This window comes from Prionailurus bengalensis, chromosome D3, assembly GCF_016509475.1.
Source record: "Prionailurus bengalensis isolate Pbe53 chromosome D3, Fcat_Pben_1.1_paternal_pri, whole genome shotgun sequence".
Taxonomy (NCBI): domain Eukaryota; kingdom Metazoa; phylum Chordata; class Mammalia; order Carnivora; family Felidae; genus Prionailurus; species Prionailurus bengalensis.
Window position 1 is genome coordinate 56,091,632 of NC_057356.1, and position 23,516 is coordinate 56,115,147.

The window sequence follows — 23,516 nt, forward strand, 5'->3', positions numbered from 1 at the left end:
TTTCTTTCAGGGTTTCTAGAACAACAACAACAAAAAAAAATGCAGACACCGGTTTACCTAATGGCTTCTCTGTCACTGTGAAATTAACCCATGTGAGTGCTATATATGTGGTGGGTCCTGAATAAATATTTTTCTATGAGTGAATGAGTATGCTTCACTAGATTCACTTTTCACCAGCCAACTGACTAGTCTTATGCTTCAGGAGTAGGCTTTACATATGTTTTTAGAAATAAATACTAATACCCCGTTCGTTTTTCTTTGATTGGGTGTGCCAGCATATTCTTCCTCCCTGCCATATTCTTAAGTATGTGGGATTTTGGTGGCCTGTACCAGTTTTCTATCATTACATAACAAATTACCCCATACTTAGCGACTTAATACAACACACATTTACTATCTTACTCTTTCCACTTTCCGTAGGTCAGAAATCAAACACAGCCTAGGGTCTCACAAGGTCTGTGGCTCTCTTCTGAGTGAACTGGCTGTTGGCAGAATTCATTTCCTTATGGTTGAAGGATTGAGGTCTCCACTCCTGTGGACAGTCAGCTGGAGACCATTCCCAGTTCCTACAAGCCCCCTGCCTTCCTTGCCACGTGGCCCCATAGATGTTTGCTTCTACTTCAATGCCAGGTAGAGTGGGTCTCTCTGACTTCCTCCTCTGGGATCAGCCAGAGAAAACGCTCCTCTTTTAAAAGACTTATGGGTGCGCCTGAGTGGCTGAGTCCATTAAGCGTCCGACTCTTGATTTCAGTTCAGGTGTTGATCTCCTGGTTCATGAGTTTGAGCCCCGCTTCGGGCTCTGCACTGACAACACAGAGCCTCTTTCAGATCCTGTGTCTCCCTCTCTCTATGCCCAAATCACACGCTCTCATCTCTCTCTCTCTCTCTCTCTCTCTCTCAAAAATAAACATTAAAAATAATAAAAAAATAAAAGACTCAAGTGATTAGGTCAGGCTCACCCAGAAGATCTCCTTATCTTAAGGTCAACTGATTTGAGACCTTAATTACATCTGCAAAATCCCTTCACAGCAGTAACTGAATAAGCATTTGCTTAAACAATGGAGAAGGTATATCAACACTGAGGACCAGGAATCTTGTCCAGGGAGGTATGAAGAGGAAGGGGGCATCTTAGGGTTCTGCCTACCACACTGCCCAAGATCATGGACTTTTCTGCTTTCCAGGTAATGACATAGACAGCCTTGGGTGAAAAACCAAAGTTCAAAGTAAAATCTCAAGCAATAGGAACAGATCCCAAAAGAGGTATGTCTGAAGGCGAGAGATAGGACTCTTTCCTCTCAAAGAGTCACAAGGAAGAGCAGGAATGTTCAATTAGGGAAATAAGTGGCAGATGGCAAAACCTTGGAGCGTAATGATCTGTGTTCCAAGTGATTTGGATACATATTTTCATTCTTGATGAAATTCTTTCTAGACACTTGTTTAGAATAAAGAGAAGGACATCGCGCTAGAATACTACATTCCTAAAAGTTCCCTGGGGCGAAGCTGGTGGGGACAGCAGAACATAAGACCATTCAAGATGCCTGTGTGATATGGCAGTGGAGAACCAGCCCCTCTCCAGGCACCCTGCACGGAAGAACCTGCCCCTTTCCAGGCACCCTGGATGAAGACCCAGCTTCTTTCCGGGCACCCTGGACCTATGGCAAAGTCACTTCCTCTTAACTAGAGCACACTTCTGGTAGACACAAAGCTATGCCTTTAAGGTTCTGGTGCATGTGATATGGGTTTAATTAAAGCAGCTTCTTCCCTTTCTTCCGCTTCTGCATTATACCAGGAAATCAGGACAACCGAACACTTTTGCGCTAGCGGTTTAGGAAAGAACCTCATCTTTAAATGCCCCAGCCCGTTGGGAAAGAGTGATGAGTGCACAGGAATGCCTTTCAAGCTTCCCAGGCCCATCCAGCAAGTAAGACTCAATGGCCTTCCCTTATGGTCTGCCAAGCTGTGTTCATGGACACCTACTGGATCAGCCCAGAGCCAGTGAGCAATGAAGGGCCCCCCAGAGGTTGCTGTCCCACAGCCTGGCTTCCAGGACCTTGGGGGCTCTGGTAAACACTAAGATGAAACCAAAGACAGTCAGGAGGACAAGGATAGAATAGTGGCCACTCCCACATAACCACACCTGTGATCCATGACAACTAAACCAAGGAGGTTGTGTTCACATTTTGTTGGTGTCACCAGCAGTCACTCATTTATTTACTCACCCAACAAATGTGGACTGAGGTGTACTACATGCCAAGCATTATTCTAGACGATGGGGGGGACGTATGATAATATTCCTTAGTGTATAAATTAGTATTAGAAGAGTATTAGAAAAACCTCAAGTTTAGAATCTAATGATATGGTCTGTTTTTAAGAAATCTTCAGATTTTGTGAGTATCAAATAGTAGATACGCTGTAAAACTTCGCTATGTAAGCTTATATCTAGCCTGTCAGCCCCCTGAGCAAACTGTCATTTTCTGAGGGAAAAAAAATTACTTATAAGTGTGGTGGTTAAAGAAATCAAGTATATCTGTAGCTCTTGAAATAAATTGTCTAGCTATTTTTGATCATTCATGGTGTTGGGCTATGAATTCCACTCGACCTCCTTTTTAATCAGGAACGGTAAGGTTCTGTTCATTCCGGATGAGGAGAGCATAGCATAAGAGGTGTTAGGTGGATTCCCCTGAATAAACACCAGGTAAAATCATCTGAGAACTCAGCTTCTAACTTCCAAGTATTAGCCAAATGCCATGGTAAACAGAGAGCCTGTCCTGCAATGTTGGTGAAGCATATGGACCACTGAGCCTGCTACAAAGCTAATAATGCATCAGCCCTGAGCAGCTTAGTTTCTCAAGAATAATAAACCTCACTTTAAGATCAAGTATAATGCATTTTAATTCCCAAATCCAACACTGCTGAATAAGAAAGTGATGTCATATTGTGGGAAAGGATAAGTTGACAAAAAGTTATGTTGACCACACAGAATCAGAATCTGTTTTTGAACATGGTCAGAATCACCATTTTCTTCTCATTTATTTTCTGAAAGGGTTCAACCAGTTATAGGGACTTGGCTAGAATCAGCGCATTAGCCCGTGTTTTCCGGAAGGCAGACTCCACAACAAGGCTTCTGTGGAAGCCTGCTCATTTGCCATTCCAGAGCAGAAGTGGAACGAGGGAGGAAAGCCAACAGACAATGCAGGAATTTCTAAGGAACCTTTTGAAAGGCCGCAGAACTCTCCAGCCAGGGGACACAAGGAGGAAGTACTAATCTAGCTGCTCTGTCCTGCATTGGTCAAGGGGGGCCTACAAGTGTTAATACCCCCGTGCTTCTGGGTTACACTTGTGTGAGTGCTAGGCAGGTTCCAGGTGTTCCATTGAAGGTATGGAGCAAGGGCCTGAGGCCAGGTGCTGTCTGGTTGCAGCTGCCCTGAGCTGATCAAAGTCTGTGCCATGATGGTTCCTTCTGCAGGGGCTGGAGAAAAGGTGAGCCAAGGTTTTGAAAAGATACAAGAGAGGGGTCTGAAACATTGCCTCCTGTATATCTTGGTTTTCTGTGTTGGACATTTCCTCATTAGTGTTTTCTACTGCCTTTTAAAGATTTTTTTTCAAAAGATACATTTCTCAGGGCACTTGGGTGGCTCAGTCGGTTAAGCGTCCGCCTTCGGCTCAAGTCATGATCTCGCAGTCCATCATTTCGAGCCCCACATCAGTCTCTGTGCTGACAGTTCAGAGCCTAGGGCCTGCTTCAGATCCTGTCTCCCTCTCTCTCTGCCCCTCCCAATCTCTTTCTCTCTCTCTGTCTCAAAAGTAAATAAACATTAGGGGTGCCTGCGTGGCTCAGTCGGTTAAGCATCTGACCTCGGTTCAGATTGTGATCTCGTGGTTCATGAGTTCAAGCCCCACATCGGGCTCTGTGCTCACAGCTTGGAGCCTGGAGCCTGCTTTGGATTCTGTGTGTCTCTCTCTCTCTCTCTCTCTGCTCCTCCCCTGCTTGCACTCTGTCTCTGTCTCTCTCTCAAAAACAAATAAACATTAAAAAAAAAAAAACTTTAAAAATAAATAAACATTAAAATATTTTTTAAAAATAAAATTAAATAAAAAATTTAAAAGGATACATTTCTCATATTAACTTCACTCAAGATACCTGCAGACAATCTGTACTGCTGATTAGCCATCTAGAGATCTCTTCACCCCAAATGCTAACATATCTCCCAAACAGTTTTCCAAGCACTAGGAAACTGAATCATAACTATTTTCTGAATGGGTGAATGGAATGCATTTTCAATTTCTGTCCCATTTTTTACTCCTATTGCACAAAGACAATTAATTATATACTTAAATGGTACAGAGTGAGTGCAGAAAAAAATGACACTTCCCTGCCGATTGCCCCTTACCTGCTCTTCTGTGTCCCTGTGTACTTTGTTAGTGTTCACCATGGCTGCATTGGCACATGATGCAGGGTCACTGAGAGCAACTGAGAGCTATAAAGAAGAAGACTGTGCCTCATGGTTGCCAGCCTTGTGGATGCTCTTTCTCTTGAAACGTGGCCTCTGGCATCTGAGATTCTGGCCATCTGTTCAAGTCATAGTGTGTAAGGAATAATGAAAGTCCTGTGGGAAGTCATGCTCAATGCGTCTCATTGAGCTTTCCTGACATGCTGCAGTAAAGGGAAAGCTTCTAGAGGTTATATGTAGGGTCTGACAAACGGAGTAGACACTCTACCCCATTCCATTCACTAAGCATTAGTGAGCACCCAGTTTGAACAAGGCATTATGCAAGTAGCTCTGAGGAATACAAAGATGAACAAGACAGAGTACATGTCTTCAAGTTAGTATAATTTAGTGCTGTGGTTCTTAAACTTTTCTCCTCGTGTATCTTTGGGAGAATTGATGAAAGCCACAGATCCTTTCCCCCAAAAGCATACATGACCCTAACCATAAAATTTAGTTCATCATTTCAGAGACCCTCCTCTCTTCCGAAGTTCAGTCAAAGGCTTATCAAAAAAAAGGTGGAGATGGACACCTGGGTGGCTCAGTCAATTGAGCGTCCGACTCTTGATTTCAGCTCAGGTCATGATCTCACAGTTCATAGGTTCAAGCCCTGCATCAGGGCTTGTGTCTGACAGCGTGGAGCCTGCTTGGAATTCTTGCTCTCCCTCTCTCTCTCTTTTAAAATAAATAAATAAATATTTTTAAAAAGTGGAGGGAACAGCCTGTCCATTAATAACTGTGGGAAATTTAGAGTGTCGTGAATGATCTGATATATGACGTTATCCAGGAGCAACAAATGGGAGAGCATAGTTCCACATAAAGGTATTGGGGCCTCCTCGGGCACACATGTATGTAATGCTTTGAAAGACAGCCAAATGAAGAGTGCACCTGATGAAGAGTATAAAGCCAGTGCAAGAAAGCCAATGGCATATTCTGGAATTATAAGAAGCCCAACATGTCTGGGTCATAAGACTCTTGGAAAAAGCTGGAAATGAGTAGGAAATGAGGTTAAAGATTGGGAGACTGGAGTTCAAACATTGGTTTTCAAGCTTAGAAGCTTGGATTTTACTCGATAGGCAATGGGGCCTGGCATAGCCAGAGCTGGGACTTACACCATTTCTTAGGGCAGATGGAAAAGGGCATACACTGACGATGACTAAGTCTTACTGTAAAAATCTAAGTGGAAGGCAGTAAAAACCCAAACTGGGCCACTACAATGTAGGGAATGCTAAAGGGACATCGAAGAAACAAACCATGTAGTGAAGGCTAAAATGATTACCCAGAGAGGAGATAAGATACTAAATCTTCTTGCTTCTAAAGTTATTAAATATATTCCGAACAAAGTTAAACGCTGGCAATGAGAAATTAGTTATTGTTCAGATCTTTCTTTTCATTTACTTTCTCTTATTATTTTTACAATCATTGGTACAATACTTTGGAAAATAATAGGCTTAATAAATGCTTGCTCAATTGAATTTAGTTAAATTTAATTTACAGTATGACAGCTATTGAGCCAACAATTATTATACCTCATTTTGAATAATGATGCTGGTCTACAAACACAATTTAAGGAAAAACTGAATACTTTTTCCTAATAGGCAGTAGATGTACTCCCAGGGCCTTTGAGGATTGGCATGATATCCTATTTGATTTTACACCAAAAATATGTTGTAGGCCTTTTCTTGAAGCCCTTTCGATTCTATCATGCACCTTACCCAGGAAACTAAAAGTAAAACTAAAATGCGATCTTTGTAAGCTATGATGATTCTCTCCAAGGATCCTTAGCAAAGAGAACCATCTTGGTGATAAAGGTATACTGTGGGAGCAAGGAAGATGTTGACTTTGGAAGCATAAAATAATTTGGTGAGCTACTCAAATGCTGTTCAGATTCATATTTTAGAAAGATGCAGCTCATGGCTCATGAATGGAAATCAAATACAAAACTTGTCTTTTATTAACATTTTCTTTCCCAACTCCATGTTTGGTCAAGGTGGCTAATATCTAGAGTGTAATCACATGAAAATGCATTCGTTGACCCTGGCAAAGCATGCAACTGAACTGAATTTCTCTTCCCTACTAGCTTTTTAAACACTATTTTGTCATGATCAAAGACCTGATAGGACATAAAAATAAATTGTTTACTTGAGAAAATCTTAACGACCGGCGAATTTGCACAAGGCTTTCTTGACCACAATTTTCCCAGGATTCTTGTGATACCTTTTATATGAATTCCCCTGGCTCAAGACATCCATTTCCTCTTCTTCCTGTCTCTTGTCTCGTTAAGTCATGCTCCCTTGCAGTGGTCCAAACATCCTTGCTCTTCAAAATCACCGAAGGAACAGCCAAAACCTGGGGATACCCTGGCCAAACTCCAGACCTGTGGAATCGGGGGCCACAGTTCGAGACGCACTCACTGCTCCAAAGAGCACTTCTGATTTTCACCACTGGACTGGTTGGCTGTAGACAGGGATGGGAATTAGCTCACATTAGGTATTTTGAAAATGAAACTTAGTATGAAACTTCACGGGATGCAAATTCTTGATCTGTTTGCTCACTGAAAAATTAGACAAGTGTCAAATAATGGACAATAGGAAAGGTTACAAAGTGACAGACCCTGCTTCCCAGTACATTCTGCTGGCCCAGTCAGGTCAGTGCAAGACCTGGTTGCGCCTTCTTCCTTCATTGTTCTCTGCTCTCGGTCACTAGATCATCTTCTTCCCGGAGTATCCTCCCCAACTCATCTTTATGTGTCAGATCCTGCTGTGATTCAGAAACCAGCTCGAGCCCTACCTCTTCCTCCTCTACACCTTTCCAAAGTTTCCAGCCTGCATAGCATCACTGTATTTTGAACTCCAGTAGTGTTTTGTTTTGTTTTTTAATCTGTTCTATGGATGTGGCCCTTTGATGACAGAGTGTCTCATCCTGATGTTCGGTTAGGCCATCTGAACATGTCTCTCCCCGTGGGAATTAGAATCCCAGGCTCTCGTATTTTGTTTAGTCCCCTCTAACATCAAGCATAATGTATTGTAGAATTTTTAAAATTACTGGTTGGATTTCATTTCTTTTCAAAATGTGATGGAATCTCATTTCTTGCTTCCTTTCCCAGCTCTGGATGTATAAGCATATGGCCGTCTCCCTCTGTATGTTAATGCCTATATGTGCAATAGATGTATGATAAGTTAGTGACACATTGACATATTCTTTTCTTCTCATGAGCTGAGGCTTTCTGAATTTCAAGATGAGTAGTTGATCTGGAAGTCAACTAAACTAGTCATCACTCTGGTACAGTCTCTTACAGATTTCTATCATCACACCCGTTAAGAGGAAAACAAACCTGAGGGGCACCTGGGTGGCTCAGTTAAGTGTCCAACTTCCGCTCAAGTCATGATCTCACGGCTCAGGAGTTTGAGCCCCACATTGGGCTCTGCGCTGACAGTTCAGAGCCTGGAGCCTGCTTTAGGTTCTGTGTCTCCCTCTTTCTCTGCCTTTCCCCCACTAGCACACTCTCTCTGTCTCTCAAAAACAAAGGAAACATTTTTAAAAAGAGAAAAACAAACCTGAAATTATAGAAGAAATCTTATATTAAGGGACAAACATCTTTATCACTGACAAAGTGGGGCAAAGAATTGAAAGAATTGGGAGGTTATAGTTTTATCAGATTATGAAAGTAAATGTTAATGCCTGTTTTCTCTCAAAAATAAGAATAATGCCTAAACTGTAGATGGTGCTTCAGAGTTTACTCTTTTCCATGTAATTTCTGTTGTGCCCCAGAACACCTATAAGAAAGTTTGATATTATTATTCCTGTTGTGCATGAAGAAACACTTGAATCCAAGTCCACGATCTCTAAGCCCATTTTTCTCTGTAAGAGAAACTAGATTGTTGTTGCCTATGCCATGCTCCTTGCTGGGTCCCTCTGTTCTCCACCACCTGTAAGTTCTGTGTGCTCAGGGACCTGCCTGTCTTCTTCACTCTAATTCTAGAACGCAGAAGAATACTGAAACATAATAAGGGCTGAATAAATACTTATGAAGTTGTTAGTCTCTCTAATGGAAGGCTAAGATAGAAGGCTGGTTTTCGCCTGGCCGAGACAATGAGTTTGAAGAGGAACCTGAAGTTGTTCCTGACACTCACAAGGGGACATGTTCTTCTCTCCACCTCCTCACACCCTGCCCATGTGGCAGTCTGACCCACATGGGAGGCTCCTTGAAAGCATTCTTACTTAAAACTAGTTGGCATTTCGAATACTGACTGAGACTTGGCATGTGAGAGCTGTCCTAGGAAAAACTCAATGCTTCCATGTGTGCTCCTCTTAGTGCTAAGGGTATCAGAATTTTCTTGAAAAACTAAGTGAATGAATCTCCATAATGAACTCTCCTATAATCCTACAAACATATTTTAATAATCCACTATGTGAATGAACACAGTTCGACACTTGAAACCTGCAGTATAACCTAATTGGAAAAAGCACCTGAACTGGGTTCTCCTAATCTACAGAGTGGTCACAATGGGAAATTCCTGCTGGGGAATTTTCCTGAAAGTCAGGAAACTTAGATCTGGGGAGGGAAGAATTGGTTTCAGGAGAAAGAACCTACCCCCTTTGCTATGGGATTTGATGAGTAAGTCGACATCAGAATTCTCCCTGCTTGCACCTGCTTGTCTCAGAGATTGGAAACCGAATCCTAACAAAGCCTCAGACAACAGTTACCGTCACTTTAAGCAAGGTGGGTGGGGGTTGAGAGGGTATGTGCATGAGCGTACACATACACACATACACACCCCTGTCTACACACTAGAGTGTATGTGTGTGTGTATGCGTGTGTGTATACGTGTGTATATATATATATATATATATATATATATACGTATATATATATATATATATATATATATATATATATATATATATCCCCAGTGGTATATCAACAGGTTATATCAATTCCCAGCGTAACTGCAATTTACTTTTCTCCCAGGCAAGAAAGCACATCATGATGCAATGAGTGACCTTCTTATACAAGTGAATCACAACCCCTCTAAAACAATGTATATATACATGATTATAGAAATCATTCTTTTTTGAGAGAGACAGAGAGAGAGAGAGGGAGAGAGAGAGAGAGAGAGAGTGTTTGTGTGTGTGTGTGTGTGTGTGTGTGAACCAGGGAGAGGGGTGGACGGAGAGAGAGAATCCCAAGCAGGCTCCATGCTCAGCGCAGTGCCCAACATGGGACTCTATCCCACGACCCTGGGATCATGACCTGAGCCAAAATCAAGACTCAGACATTCAAGTAACTGAGCCACCCAGGCACCCCATAAATCATTCTTAAACTGCATAAGTTAACTTATAGTTATCAGCTCCTGTAACACACTTCACAACCTATGAGAACATAGCAGGCTGTCTTAATGCCAAAGGACAGAGAACCACTGACTGCCAGCATGCCTGTCATACTTAAACTGCCTGGGGATGTTAAAATGCAGTTTCTGGTTCTGGGGTGGGAGCCTAAGATTCTGCATTTCTAATAAGCCTAATGCCTTGTGACTCTAAGTATGGTCCTGGACCAGCTGAGGCAGCACCAGGGAGCTATTTTACAACCTTGTAGGTGATTCCAGTGTGCAGCCATTGTTGAAAGCCACTACACCAAAAGGACCAGAGTTAAGTCGCTATGATTGTTTGTTGACCTTCCCCAGCTGGAAGCCCTTTGAATGCCGCCTAAAGGTTTCTAAATCTGTGATTATCAGAATCACCTGGAGAGCTTTAGGAAACGCTTTTCCCACCTTCCTAAATTTTGAAATCAGTAAGTGGTATAATGTGGGCTTGGGAATTTTGAGATCGCTACATGCTTTAAAAAAAAAAGGTGTCGTGCTTAGATTCACTGACCTGGACCCAGTCTCTATGATGTGGTCCAGGTAAGGCCAGCCCTGGACTAAATAATGAAACAGACTACATCCTAGAGTTGTTTTTTTTTTATATTTCTACCCTTTCTGTACCCTCTCTTCCATCTTTTACCCTATTTATATGATTCTCCTACTTCTAATAAAGTTTATGACATCAGTCATTTCTACCTAGATATAAATGAGTTTGGTATTTTTGCACTTTGCCCAGAGATACTTGGATTTAAGTCATTGCTAACAGTGAGCTAAAGAGTTCATTTCTGGGGCGCCTGGGTGGCTCGGTCAGTTAGGCCTCCAACTTCAGCTCAGGTCATGATCTCACGGCTAGTGAGTTCGAGCCCTGCATTGGGCTCTGTGCTGACCGCTCAGAGCCTGGAGCCTGCTTCAGATTCTGTGACTCCCTCTCTCTCTCTGCCCCTCCCCTGCTTATGCTCTCTGTCTCTCAAAAAATAAATAAGTGTTTAAAAAAAGTTCATTTCCTAAAAAAAAAAAATAGTGTAACATCGGCAAACAGATAAGAAACATCACTTGAGAATAGCAAACTCCTCTCTAGCCACATACAAACACTTCCCCCCACACCCCTGCCTCTGACCAAGCCCTTTTCTACTTAAGTTGCCTGAATTTAAAACAAACTGCTGAAGCTTTGTATATTTCCATTTATTTATGAATACAAACTTTTAGGTATTAATAATGTCCAAAATTAACATTAATATTATTTGTAAGATTCTATGAAGTACTAAACACTACCGTTAAGAACACGTTTATTTTTGGGGCGCCTGGGTGGCGCAGTCGGTTAAGCGTCCGACTTCAGCCAGGTCACGATCTCGCGGTCCGTGAGTTCGAGCCCCGCATCAGGCTCTGGGCTGATGGCTCGGAGCCTGGAGCCTGTTTCCGATTCTGTGTCTCCCTCTCTCTCTGCCCCTCGCCCGTTCATGCTCTGTCTCTCTCTGTCCCAAAAAATAAATAAAAACGTTGAAAAAAAAAAAAAAAAAATTAAAAAAAAAAAAAAAAAAAAAAAAAAAAGAACACGTTTATTTTTGATATGGTTAATGTTAACCAAATAATTTTATTATACAAACTGTTGCCTTATCTAGTATATTAGTATAAAATGGATGCAGTTTTATAGATGAGGAAACCCTACTTGGTCTCGTCTGTGCCTAATAGCAGGTGCTCTATGACGGACAGTTAAAGCTTGATGGCTATTTAGCAAAGTGTGCACAGTGCCATCTAGTGGTATTCAGTCATCACTGCAAAACCTAAATGTCCATTTTCCAAAGTGATTTTGATGGCTCAAGAGTAAACATCTTTATACAACTGTCAGACTTTTAAAACAGACTTCCTAATAGCTTCCTTATGACTCTAAACTTAGCACATTTCTTAGTGCTCCTACTTAAGCACTAAGCAGAAGGCTTGGGATACCTTTTAATAATAATTAATAGGTATTAAATACTTCTATGCACTGAGCACTGAGTTAAGTGCTTTCTATGGATTGTCTCATTTGATCCCCCCAATAACCCTGCAGTGGAGCAACTCTTGTTGTCCCCATCTTACAGATGTGGAAACTGAAACTTAAGGACATTAAGTGATTTGCTCAAGGTCACATGGATAGTCGATAGGAAAAGCCCGTCGAAACCCAACCTACCGTCCAGGAACCTGCACTATTCTGCACTGTAATCTGCACCTCCCAAAGCAGTTACCAATGGAATAAAATTTCTGATAAGTCTTTATGAAAGAGGGCCTTCCTCACCAGGTCTCTAATTATCAAACACGGTAAAACCGATTCAAACTCCACTAACTGAGAACATAACGACAGTTAAACTAAATATTATCTGTCTTTGGGGCTGAGATGTAGTTTGGCCTTCTTTTGTATGGCCAACATGATATATGCTCAAAATTACATGTTAATTAACTTATCGAATTTGGGGGCACTGGGCTGAAAGTTGGGTTTGGATTCACAGACCTTGTAAGTTGATAATGGCGTAGCATGGCTATAGATGAGAAGGTGTTTAATTATCTTAACACTAGTAGTTATCATTTGTTGAGCACCTATGTGCCAAGCTCTGTGACCAGCACCTGTGTATACATTTTCTCTTTTCTCCTCGCTATAACGGTCTATGGATGGTTTTCTCCTCATTTCTAGAAAGGAAACAGTAAAGTATATAGAGGAGGAGTAACTTGCCCACAGTTTTATAATTATTAGTAGAGCCAGGGGTGAAACTTCAATCTTTGTGACTGCAAAATCTGTGTCTTTTGCCACTCTTGGAAAATAAGTATTATAGTGTGCATGATTACAGTTTTCTGTGTACCGCCATCCCTATGCAAAAAGACCGTCATCTCTGCTGGGATGACGGTAACAGGCTCCAGCCACTTCTCCCGTGCATGCCTGTCCACCTCCATTGCTTTCTGCCCTTACTGTCCGAAATGATAGTTTTCAGCTGCATTTCTGAGCGTGTCACTCTATTTAACACCTGTGTCTTCATACTTTTAGTGTAAAGGCCAAAAGATTTGCCGTAGCCACAGTACTCCTCCAGCCTTATCTTATTCCTCTGGGCCCTTCACGACCATCTCATAATCCCATTTTGTAGGTAGCACCCTGTCCACCACAACAGGTCATCATTTCTGATTATCTGTGTAATTGTGAGTCATGTCCAAATCCCCACCTGTTAGTTCCTTGAGGCAGGAACAACATCTTTGCATCCTGCACCCAGACGTATCCCCAAGGACTAGATCCAGAGGATCTGTACATCAAACATAAAGGGAATAATTATAGGAACCCAGTTCCTGCAGAAATTAATTTAATTCCTCAAGAAGTTAATTAAACAAACAAACAAACAAAAACTTATAGATGCCGTCTACCTGGAAGTACCTTGGATGCTGACTTGAAAAATTGGATAAATAGCATTAAGAAATACAAATAATTTCCTTGTAGGACATACAGAGAAGGTTATAAATTTGGAATCCCATAAGTCTGAATTTATCCAAATCTAATAGATATGTAAGTATTTCAGTTAGAAAGTGATTTGTATTCTTCTGTCCCAAATAAGAGATATGCTGGAAAGTTGTTTTATTCTGGGTTTTTTTTTTTAGTTTTACATGATTCACATTGTACCTTTGTTCAAGTGCAACATATTGTCCTGTGTGTCAGGCATTACCACTTTTGACTTCATGATTTTTCCCATGTAAGGAGCACTGTCCTCACTCTGTAGATGGGGACAATGAAGCTCTATGTCTTCAAGGCTATGAGGGCATGCACTTGAAGTAGAAGGGCCGTATTTAGACCTCGGTCTTTGGACTTCAAGTCCAGTGCTCATTTGGACTCCCAAGTCCAGAAGTTCAATACATGTTAGTGTTTTTTTAATATAGTGTCAGAAATGAGTAAAGAAGTGGGAAACTAAAACTTAACGAGTAAGTAGAAACGCATACGTGGAGTGCACATTTTTTAGGAACTGAAACCTAAGTGTGTATTTCATTGAGAAAGACAACATACTTAGTTTCAAGAGCAAAAGCATGATGAAAAGTGAACCTTAAATATGGCGAAGTTGTGGGGACACTGGAATTCTCATACGTTGTTGATGTAGATATGAAATACCAATATCGGAACACACCTGGGGAGTTTCTCAAACATTCAACATATACCAACCATACAACCTAGCCCATTTCATTTCCAAGTATTTACCAAGAGAAATGGAGCTTATGTCTATACAAACATTTGTACGTGGCTGTTCATAGCAACCTTATTCATAATAACCCCAAACTGAAACAACTCAAGTGTCTATCAACAGGTGAGTTGATAACCAAATTGTGATCTATCCACGAACAGAATGCTATTCAACAATATTACGGAACAAACTATTAATACATGCAACAACGTGGATGACTCTCAAAGTAATTATACCAAGTAGAAGGATCCAGACAAAATAAACGTACCGCATGATTCCAGCTATCTAGAATCCTGGAAAACCATTTTGGAAAGTATATCTGTGGTTGCCTGGGGTGAGGAGTGGGCTGGATTAAAAGGAACCAGAGGAAACCTTTGGGATGGAGACGATCACTGTCCTGATTTTGGCAATGCTTTCTGGGGTGTTATAACAAGGCTTGAGCATGACCAGGGAAGAAATAGAAATGGAATTCTTGACACTAGTGAAAGTAACCATGACTTAAGTTCTATGAGTTAGTCAATAGTGTAGCCAAGAAGCTGTTCTTGACCAGGTTAAATAAGTGATCCGTGACTTAATTCTGCTGATAACTCTTCCTTTTTCCCCTGCCTGTCTTCCCACCTTCCTTAACTTTCTCTTTTTTTATTTCAAACCTTATACTATGAAAAATATATAAATAAATTAAAATATTTTAAATAAATGCAGGTTTGATATCTTTTCAAATGCTAGAATTTAAGTGCTGATTTTGTGTCTCTTTCTTTCAAGGGGTCGGTGTGTACAGTGGGAAAATGCTTTAAAGCCAGAGAGACTTGTTAATTTTAATCACAAGTGCCATACACTTCAAAGTTGCTAAGAAACTAGATCTTAAATGTTCTCACCACAAAAAAAGAAATTATAATTCTGGGACATGATGTGTTAGTTAATGCTAGGGTGATAATCACATTGCAATATATAAATCTATCAAATCAATATATTGTATACCTTGAAGTTACACATACACGATGGTGTATGTCAACAGTTTTTATTTCAGCGTTTTTTGAAAATGACGTGGATAGACGTGGATTTGAAAAGCAGTTTTGCCATTGACTGGCCTTGGACCCTTGCATTTGTCAGTTAACTTCCCTGGTCCTCAGTTTCTCATATGTAACGTAAAGATAGTAGCTGCATTTCAAGGGTCACGTTGAAGATTAGAAGTAACTATCTCCTGTGGTTTTCAGGAAATAATTTTCTTGGTATTATACACGGTACATCAAGTCTTTGAGATCATGCACTGTCTATGTACATTTGCTTATGTCAACCCCTACAAGAGTTGAACTCATATTGAGGACTTTGAGGTGCCTTGACAAAATAGGACAAAAATAGGACAAAATAGGACAAAATAGTACGTGTAAAATAATGAGTTTACCGTTCCCTGCATTTTGGGCTGATGTGTTCCCTCTGCTTTAATTGTATGTAGTGCACCTGGTGGACATTTGGAACGTCATAGAAGCGTTGCGGGAAAATGCTCTGAACAACCTGGACCCTAACATAGAACTCAGTGTGGCCCGCTTGGAGGCTGTGCTTTCCACCATTTTCTACCAGCTCAACAAACGGATGCCAACCACTCACCAAATCCAGGTGGAACAGTCCATCAGCCTCCTGCTTAACTTCCTGCTGGCAGCCTTTGATCCGTAAGCTCCCTCTGAATAGCTGTTCCTCTCTACATGTTTGGTCTCTCCCTCCTCTTGTCCTTCTTGGTCTCTTCCAAATGATTTTCTAGAGTAGCTGGCTGCCTCTTTTTCTTGATCAGAAACTTATCTCAATAAAACCTGTCTGTGTTTAACATAAATTTTAAATGCCATGGGGGAAGAAAACAGTAAAAAAAAGTGCCACAGGAAATTGAGGACAACTGTTATTTTGTACGCTGACCTTTGTTTAACTCATCCCATGCTTCCTAAAAGCTACAGATGCTTGAAAGTGTCGCGCGACGGCATGCCTGTGGAGCAGTTTAATGAAGCGTGCAGTGGAAGGATGTTTTCAACTCTCTTCTTTGCAGATTGCCTAAGACAGTGTTTCTGAGGTGTCATAACAAGATCCTAGAGCAAGCAGAGAGATTGAAGAGGGTTTCTTGATCAGCCTAGTGAAAGGAGCCATGGCTGGCGTTAAATGGATCAGTCAATAATGTGCCACATAAAACAATGTAATGCCTTCCGCACATGATAATTAAATCTCAGCCTCATTATCTTATAATTTTGTCTCATAGAATGAGAGAATTTCAGAGCTGGCTGAAATATTAAAGACTGTTCTTCCAAATCTCTCATTTTACAGATGAAGGACCTGAAGCACAAAGAGGCTGTCCCTTGACCAGTGTCTCTCAGCATGTTAGTGGCAGAGTAGGGATTTAGGTATTCAGCTAAGATTTCTTTTCCAAGGCATATGTGGCAGCCTTGTGAAGTGTAAAAACTCCCCTGAATTACTTTATCAGCCTAAGATTTCAAAAGGTCTTTGGCTGATTGCCTTTAGTCTAGATATGGTATCAGCATCCCCACTTTCACTACTGGTTTTGAATATTAAAACGGAAAATTGCTAACTTGACCTTTCAGCAATCACATTTTAAGACTCTCAAAAGATTTTGCTTAGTCTCATTGTCTGGCCAATGCTTGGGAATATCTAAGCCTGGCACTGGAGATGTTCCAGCCAGGCTAATGTTATTATGCCGCTCACGAAAGCTACCAGCTGTCACTTTACAACCTAGAGTGGTAACAGAATTATCCGTGCTTGGTTTGACCTGTGTAGAGTATTGTCTCATGATGTTTAAATTTTGAGTAATTCTCGACTTGAAATAAACAGTTCTGAAACAAGCAGTCCGGCTTGATAGATCCCACGCTTAGCCTGTGCGGACTTCAGAACTGATGTACTGCTTTGGCCTAATCACTATGGTAACCAAGTGGCAGGCAGGTAGAGAAGGCTATGGTTCCACATGACAGGTGACAGAATGGAGCCAGGCTATGGAATTTCTGTAATGGCATTTCCATCCTCCCCCCTTGACAAGAGCACAGAAGCTTTCAGACTTGCCACTAGTCTTCAGGGGGCTTATTTGTTATAAGGGGAACAACGGAGAATGTAAAAAGAGAAATAGAATTCTTGCCAGATCTTAGAGTATTGCTGGAGGATTCATAAGGAATCAAAGATAAAAAAATAATTTGTATCCACTCCCTAAATATAGAAACTGGGCCAGATTAACATTAAGGAAGGAGGACCTTGTGAAATATGTTAGAGTTATAATACATACATGTCTCATATTTTATATGACCTATCATATCTCAGTATTTCTCATAACATGAGAAATACACAATAGAGTTAGATTTTTCACTTCTGTTTAGAAATATTGGGAAGATCACTTTTAAAAAATAGGGCTGTAGATGTTCTCTAAGTAGCTACTGATAATCATTTCAAGGTTGATGAATGCTAAGCCTAAGGACTATCCCAAGGTCAGGAGCCGTCAACGTGAACGTTCACATGGAATATCTGTTTGGTTCTTACTCTTCTTACAGATAAAAAGCGCCCTGATGTATACTTTCAGTAATCTCATTATAGTAGATTTTTTAAAACATCCACATAGAGAAATCTCATTTTACAGATTTACAGACACATCCATATAGAGACCCCAGTCTACAGATGCTTCTGCCTTCTCTGTTTTGGCATTGCAAATGCGTATAGGCAGTTCTGCTGATTCTCAAACTTCCATCTGATGGCTTTTGAAAATCTAGACGATGTGGGATGTGAGCCATAAGGAAGTATCAGTAGCTGGAAAGAGACTATAACCGGAAATATTCACTTAAAAGTGAATGTAAGAAGCGAAACTTAAGAATAAAATGAATGTTCAATTCAATTTCTTATAATAGTAAACTCCTGTTTCTCCAAATGAGATCCAGTATGGAAATATGATGTTGCTTCCTACCACCTATCCCACGACAGAACCCAAGCATTTAAGGGAGCCTTCTGCATTTTGGTAGACGTGAATGAGCCTAGTACATCAAGGATATGCTGTTGCTCTTATAGAATCACTGAAACATTTGGGAGATTTTCTCATTTGCTGTAATTTGAATGAACATTTAAAAAAACCCAAAAAAAGTCTAAAATAAAAATTTAAACTTGCATTCTAAAGAGATTATATATATGTGTATATTTTTTTTGAAGGAAGGACAGTATAGCAATTTAAATTCATGAAGACTGAAAATAAGAACTTGCATTCAGAGAAACTTGGTCATTATTTTGGCAATGCCTTCAAATTCACCAGACCCAGCTGGTGGAGTCTTCCATGAATATGGTAACCTGAAATGAGGTTCAAAGCCCACTGCACTTGCCTGTATCCTTGAGAACCAGACTTGCCTTCTCGCAACCATACCTCCCCCAAAATATCACTCTTTCCCTTCTCTCCCCAGAGAAACACCTGCGTCTCAGTCCTCCCCCAGACATGCTCACTGCAGACCACAGCTAGCTTCCTGGTTGCAAGGTTTCTCCACCAACTCAGCCTCTTAGAAGATAGAGGGCATTGCTACAGATGTAGGATGATTTCTCGAATGTTAGGAGCTAGGATTCATGCCCAGAGACTATGCTTATGTTTGCCATTCTGTCTCTGAATATCAGTCCCTTGAGTCTAGAAGATGTTTTTTCTGACTTTCCTCCTAAAAATGGCTGTATCCTAGCAAGAGTCAACCAGTGGTCGATGACCAATCAACTTCTAAGCAGACCTTTCCATCCCAGACACTGTCTCCTCCAGAGTCCCTAGGAAAATGACAGGTGTACCTGGGAAGGGTGGGAAAGGTGTCAGAATCGGGGATGAGGGACTGAGAGTGAAGAATTAGAAAACAGCCAGAGCCAGTCTCTGTATCTCATCTCTTTTCTTCTGCACACCCCAGGAATTAGCCTGCCTCTTTCCCTTATTTGCTAACAACCTGGAGGCAGCTTTTCTTCCCACTGTTAACTATTATTTTTTAGGAAAACTGAGAGTAACAAAAGAAAAACAACATGGCAGAAAGTTACAAGGTGACAATAATTTTTTTCAACAGCTTTATTGAAAGGTATAATCGTGACCTTGACACTACTTCTTAAAAGTCTATATTGACCTTTCAAAGAGATGGGGTCACAAACTGATCCCCTGTGAAGCCCTTCACCTCTCATGGCTGAGTTGACCCCCCTCTTCCCCAGGTCCTACTGTTCCTTTCAAATGATTTTGTTATTCTTTTATGGTGCATGTCTTCCTATTTATATGACTGCCTCCCACAAGCTACTATACAGTGGGACCATGGCTTACTCTTTGTATCCACAGCACCTGAGACAATGTCCAGCTCATAATGAATCTACGAACGAATGAATGAATGAATGAATGAAGATCAAAGATTGACTTTTCTTAGCTCAACACACTAATTTCTTTTCATTCTTTTTCTGAAACTAAGTCCTCCTTAATCTCTAATATATTACCAAGACTAGGGAGTCCAGGTTTGCTCTGTCACCTAGATTCATACCCTCTATTTTTACTTCTGTTCCACAAGAGAAGAAAACAGATGGCTGTGACTACTAGTGTGGGAGTATCCTATTTTCACAAAAGACTTCCCTGTAGTTCTCGTACTCCCTTCTTCATTTCTTGGGAAACATGAACAACAACTTTAGTCTGTTGACTTAATCTCATTTCAATTCACTAGATCTTCTTTCTTAGGGAAGTTCTTCCTAAGGTAGATTAGGTGACAGTGGCCTTGTTTTTAGCAAATGTTATTTTCACATATATTCAGCCATGCAAATCTCATAGGAGGACAAGGATAAAGATTAAAAAGAATGGTGGTGTTCCTCTTCTCAGGTGTCACGCTATATTCTTAAAGCCAGTTCTCCAATGATAGTAATAATGTACTAATGTAATCAGTAATTATATATACTGATAGTGATTATGTACTAATGTAATTAGTAATCATATTACTCATTGTGGTAATAGCTAATACCATTTATTGTTTGCCCACAGTCCTACTGGTTGGGCACTAAGGGATTATAACTTTTCAGGTTGAGTAAGCGATACGGCTGGGACATGTGGAGGTTACATAGTGTGTAGGTAATACAGTGTCACACTGGGTGAGGTCAGTGGGGAAGAAGAATCATTTGTTTCAGGCATCAGTGTAAGTTCAGCTGTATTCATGCTTTCTATTACATTTTTAAATGAGAAATTAAGGTACTTTTCCCCCCAAACTTACCCAGCTTTTACAGGATATTTTTATGATGCCCACATTCCTAACCTTTCCAGTTTGTGGTACTCAGACATGTCTGACAGAGTGTATGTGAAGGAAATATTTGGACTTAACACATATTACATTGTAGATTTAGAGTCAGTTTTATGACAGCCATCCAGAATTCCAAATCTATCATATAATAGTCTTTCACAGAGAATACAGAATCCCCTGTTTGACATATTGCACCTTGCTGAGCCATTGGAACATCCATTCCCACTCCTGAGCTTCCCCACACACCCCCTCCAATGCTATGAAAGGTACCACAGCACTATTTCAGACTCGTGGATATAAAATATTCTGGAACTCTGCCCAAATCCGTCTGCCTTTTGAGTTTAAAAAATAATTTTGATGTTTAATGCAAGATGTAGTACAAAGTACACAGCCCTTTCTCTGCGCACCAGTGAAATGGATGGTTCACATTTGAGGCTGTGTGGTTGTGTGAGAGCAAAAGAAAAAGAGACGAGGTCTATAAAACCAAATGTTCTTTTTTCTTTTTATTGTCTATACGGCTAGAACTAGATATTTCACCTAGTGTTTGCTTGGTGATTTTCTTTCGTACCACGTCTTAAACTCAAGACTTCCACAGAACATTCTCCTCTAATCGCTAAAATTTTGTTCTAGTAGAAAATACTTTGTTTCAAGGTTCCTGCTTGTCACGAAAATAGACTCTCTCTGAAGAATTTCCACAATTGTAGATAAAATGAACATTCTTAATGTCACTTGCCTTTATGTCAGACTTATACTTTGCGTGAGTGGCAAAAAGAGTTTCATAGGGGTAAAGGAGATATGTCCACAGTATTGCCTCCTTCCATGCTGGAGAAACTCCCGGCAAACTCGCGTGGCCAGGTGTTATGACGAATTCTTTCCCCAAATGTTTTGCTAACATGATGGGAAGGCCAAAGAGATGCCACAGCCAATTAAGGGATTTCTATCTGTGCACGTGTTAACTTCATCATCCCCCAAATAAGAGTAATTATGTATGTGCTTACTTCCAAATTCAAGGTGTCACATGACTGCACAACCTAATATTATGGACCGTAAGGCCAATCTTCATGACTTTTCTCAAGCATTTTAGTATTTCTCAATAGAAAACTTAAGTGGTAAATCGAAAAAAAAATCCTTTTCACGTGTGCATCCATTAACTTAACTAACGTATATTAAGAGCTTGCTTTGCACTGGGTGCCATGATAGGCTGGGGATGAAAGATGAGTGGGGTGAGGTCCCTACCCTCTGAAAAACATGCTGTATTAAAACTAACCGGTGTCGGGGTGCCTGAGAGCTCTGTCGTTAGGTGTCTGACTTCAGCTCAGGTCACAGTCTCACAGTTCATGAGTTCAAGCCCCTCACTGGGCTTTGTACTGACAGTACGGAGCCTGCTTGGGCTTCTCTCTTTCTATTTGCCCCTCTCCCACTGTCTCTCTCTCTCTTTCAAAATAAATAAACTCTAAAAAAAATATTAATGAGTTTTGATTCTTTTTCTCCGATAAACTATGAGCAAACTGAGGGTGGGAGCCATACCTTATTCATCTTTAGATCCCCAACCTGTGAGACATGGTCAATAAATAATTGTTGAGTTATGAAATGAGTGATCCCTATGAACAAAATGACTCCCAGATAAAGAAATGAGTTACGATAGAGGCATGTTTTGGAAGAAAGAGGAGGAAACAATTTTCTCAGTTAATTAAGCTACCAAAATGTGCGAGAAAGAGAAATTTGAGTTCTGTGCTCATCAAAATGCTTACCAAATGTTTTTGTGAAATATGTTGGTAAAAGAAGAGCTTCTGGTTTCTGTGCTCTCAAATAGAAAAATAATTCCATCAGCCTGTTCCAAATAGAGTCAGAATCCAAATCTCACTTTCAAGGACTTAAAATTTATCATGAGATTCTCTAATTTCAAACAGGAAACTCACTTGGCAACTTGGAGAAAATTTACATTCTGTTCTGAATTCAGCCTAGCATCTCAGACCTATCAATATCTATTTGTTGGTTTTCCTTCTTGTCAAAAGCAGATTTTCCCTCCCAGACAAACTTTCCCTAAAACGAATACCTTCTTAGTTAAAAGAAACCAGTTTCTCTCTTTTTGAGGTCATGAAAAAAGCCCAGTGTAATAGTTACTCACTTTTTACTATGATGAATGAGTCAAACCTTAAAGTAATGTATGTTTTTAAGACAGACACTCTACAAATCTCTGTATATATTTTAACTAAAGGGTGTTTTCTTATTTCCATTTTTTAATATTTTTAAAATGTTTATTTATTTATTTTGAAGGGGGGAGGGTAGGAGGGTGAGAGAGACAGAGAGAGAGAGAGAGAGAGAGAGAGAGAGAGAGAGAGAGAATCCCAAGCAGGCTCCATCCTGCCAGCACAGACCCCAACATGGAGCTCAATCTCATGAACTGTGAGATCATGACCTGAGCTGAAAACAAGAGTCAGATGCTTAAATAACTGAGCCACCCAGGCGCCCCTCTTGTTTCCATTTTGATTGGTTACCTCTTAGGAAAATTTGGAAGTTTTCAGAGTGAAAAAACTAAGTATAAGGGAAATAAAAGATTTAAGGAAACCTTGATTTATAAAGCAATTTGTTTGCACTTGTGCTAACTTTCTGATTGTCTTAAATACCTTTCAAGGTGTTAATTACGCACCAGCATAGCAATTTAATTGGGTAGTTTTTGACCTCAAGCTAAATAGGAAAGTAAAGTTTGTATTGGCAAAAGCTTCCGGCTGATTGGCCTAAAAAAATAGAATATATTCCATTCTGCTAAAAACCAAATAGTGGGAAAAAAAAGAGGAAAGCATGTATTATGCGTTGTGTTCCTGCTCTACATTAAAAGGGAAAATATTAAAATAAAATTTTTACTTAAAAAAAATTTTTTTAACGTTTATTTATTTTTGGGACAGAGAGAGACAGAGCATGAACGGGGGAGGGGCAGAGAGAGAGGAAGACACAGAATCGGAAGCAGGCTCCAGGCTCTGAGCCATCAGCCCAGAGCCTGACGCGGGGCTCGAACTCACGGACCGCGAGATCGTGACCTGAGCTGAAGTCGGACACTCAACCGACTGAGCCACCCAGGCACCCCTAAAATTTTTACTTTAAAAGTACAATTTTTTAAACAAAAAATGATAGGCCAGTAGTACATTTCACTTTAAAGTTTTTGCTGTACCTTCTACACTACCAATCAGTCAACTGCACTAGCAACTTTTCTCCACCAAGAATGGCTCATTGTCAGTC

At 40.5% G+C, this 23,516-nt stretch overlaps 1 protein-coding gene across 25 annotated transcripts in view; it reads left to right on the forward strand.

Annotated features, from left to right (window-relative positions):
- Window positions 1-23,516, forward strand: part of DTNA (dystrobrevin alpha) — a 259,746-nt gene that overhangs the window by 146,809 nt on the left and 89,421 nt on the right. For all 25 annotated transcript variants that reach the window (XR_006293973.1, XM_043558574.1, XM_043558573.1 and 22 more), the window contains exon 5: window positions 15,488-15,701. Coding sequence is in view for 24 of the 25 variants with exons in the window: in XM_043558574.1 (XP_043414509.1) it covers window positions 15,488-15,701 (214 nt within the window). In the remaining variant the exon portion in view is untranslated. The remainder of the gene's footprint in view (window positions 1-15,487; window positions 15,702-23,516) is intronic.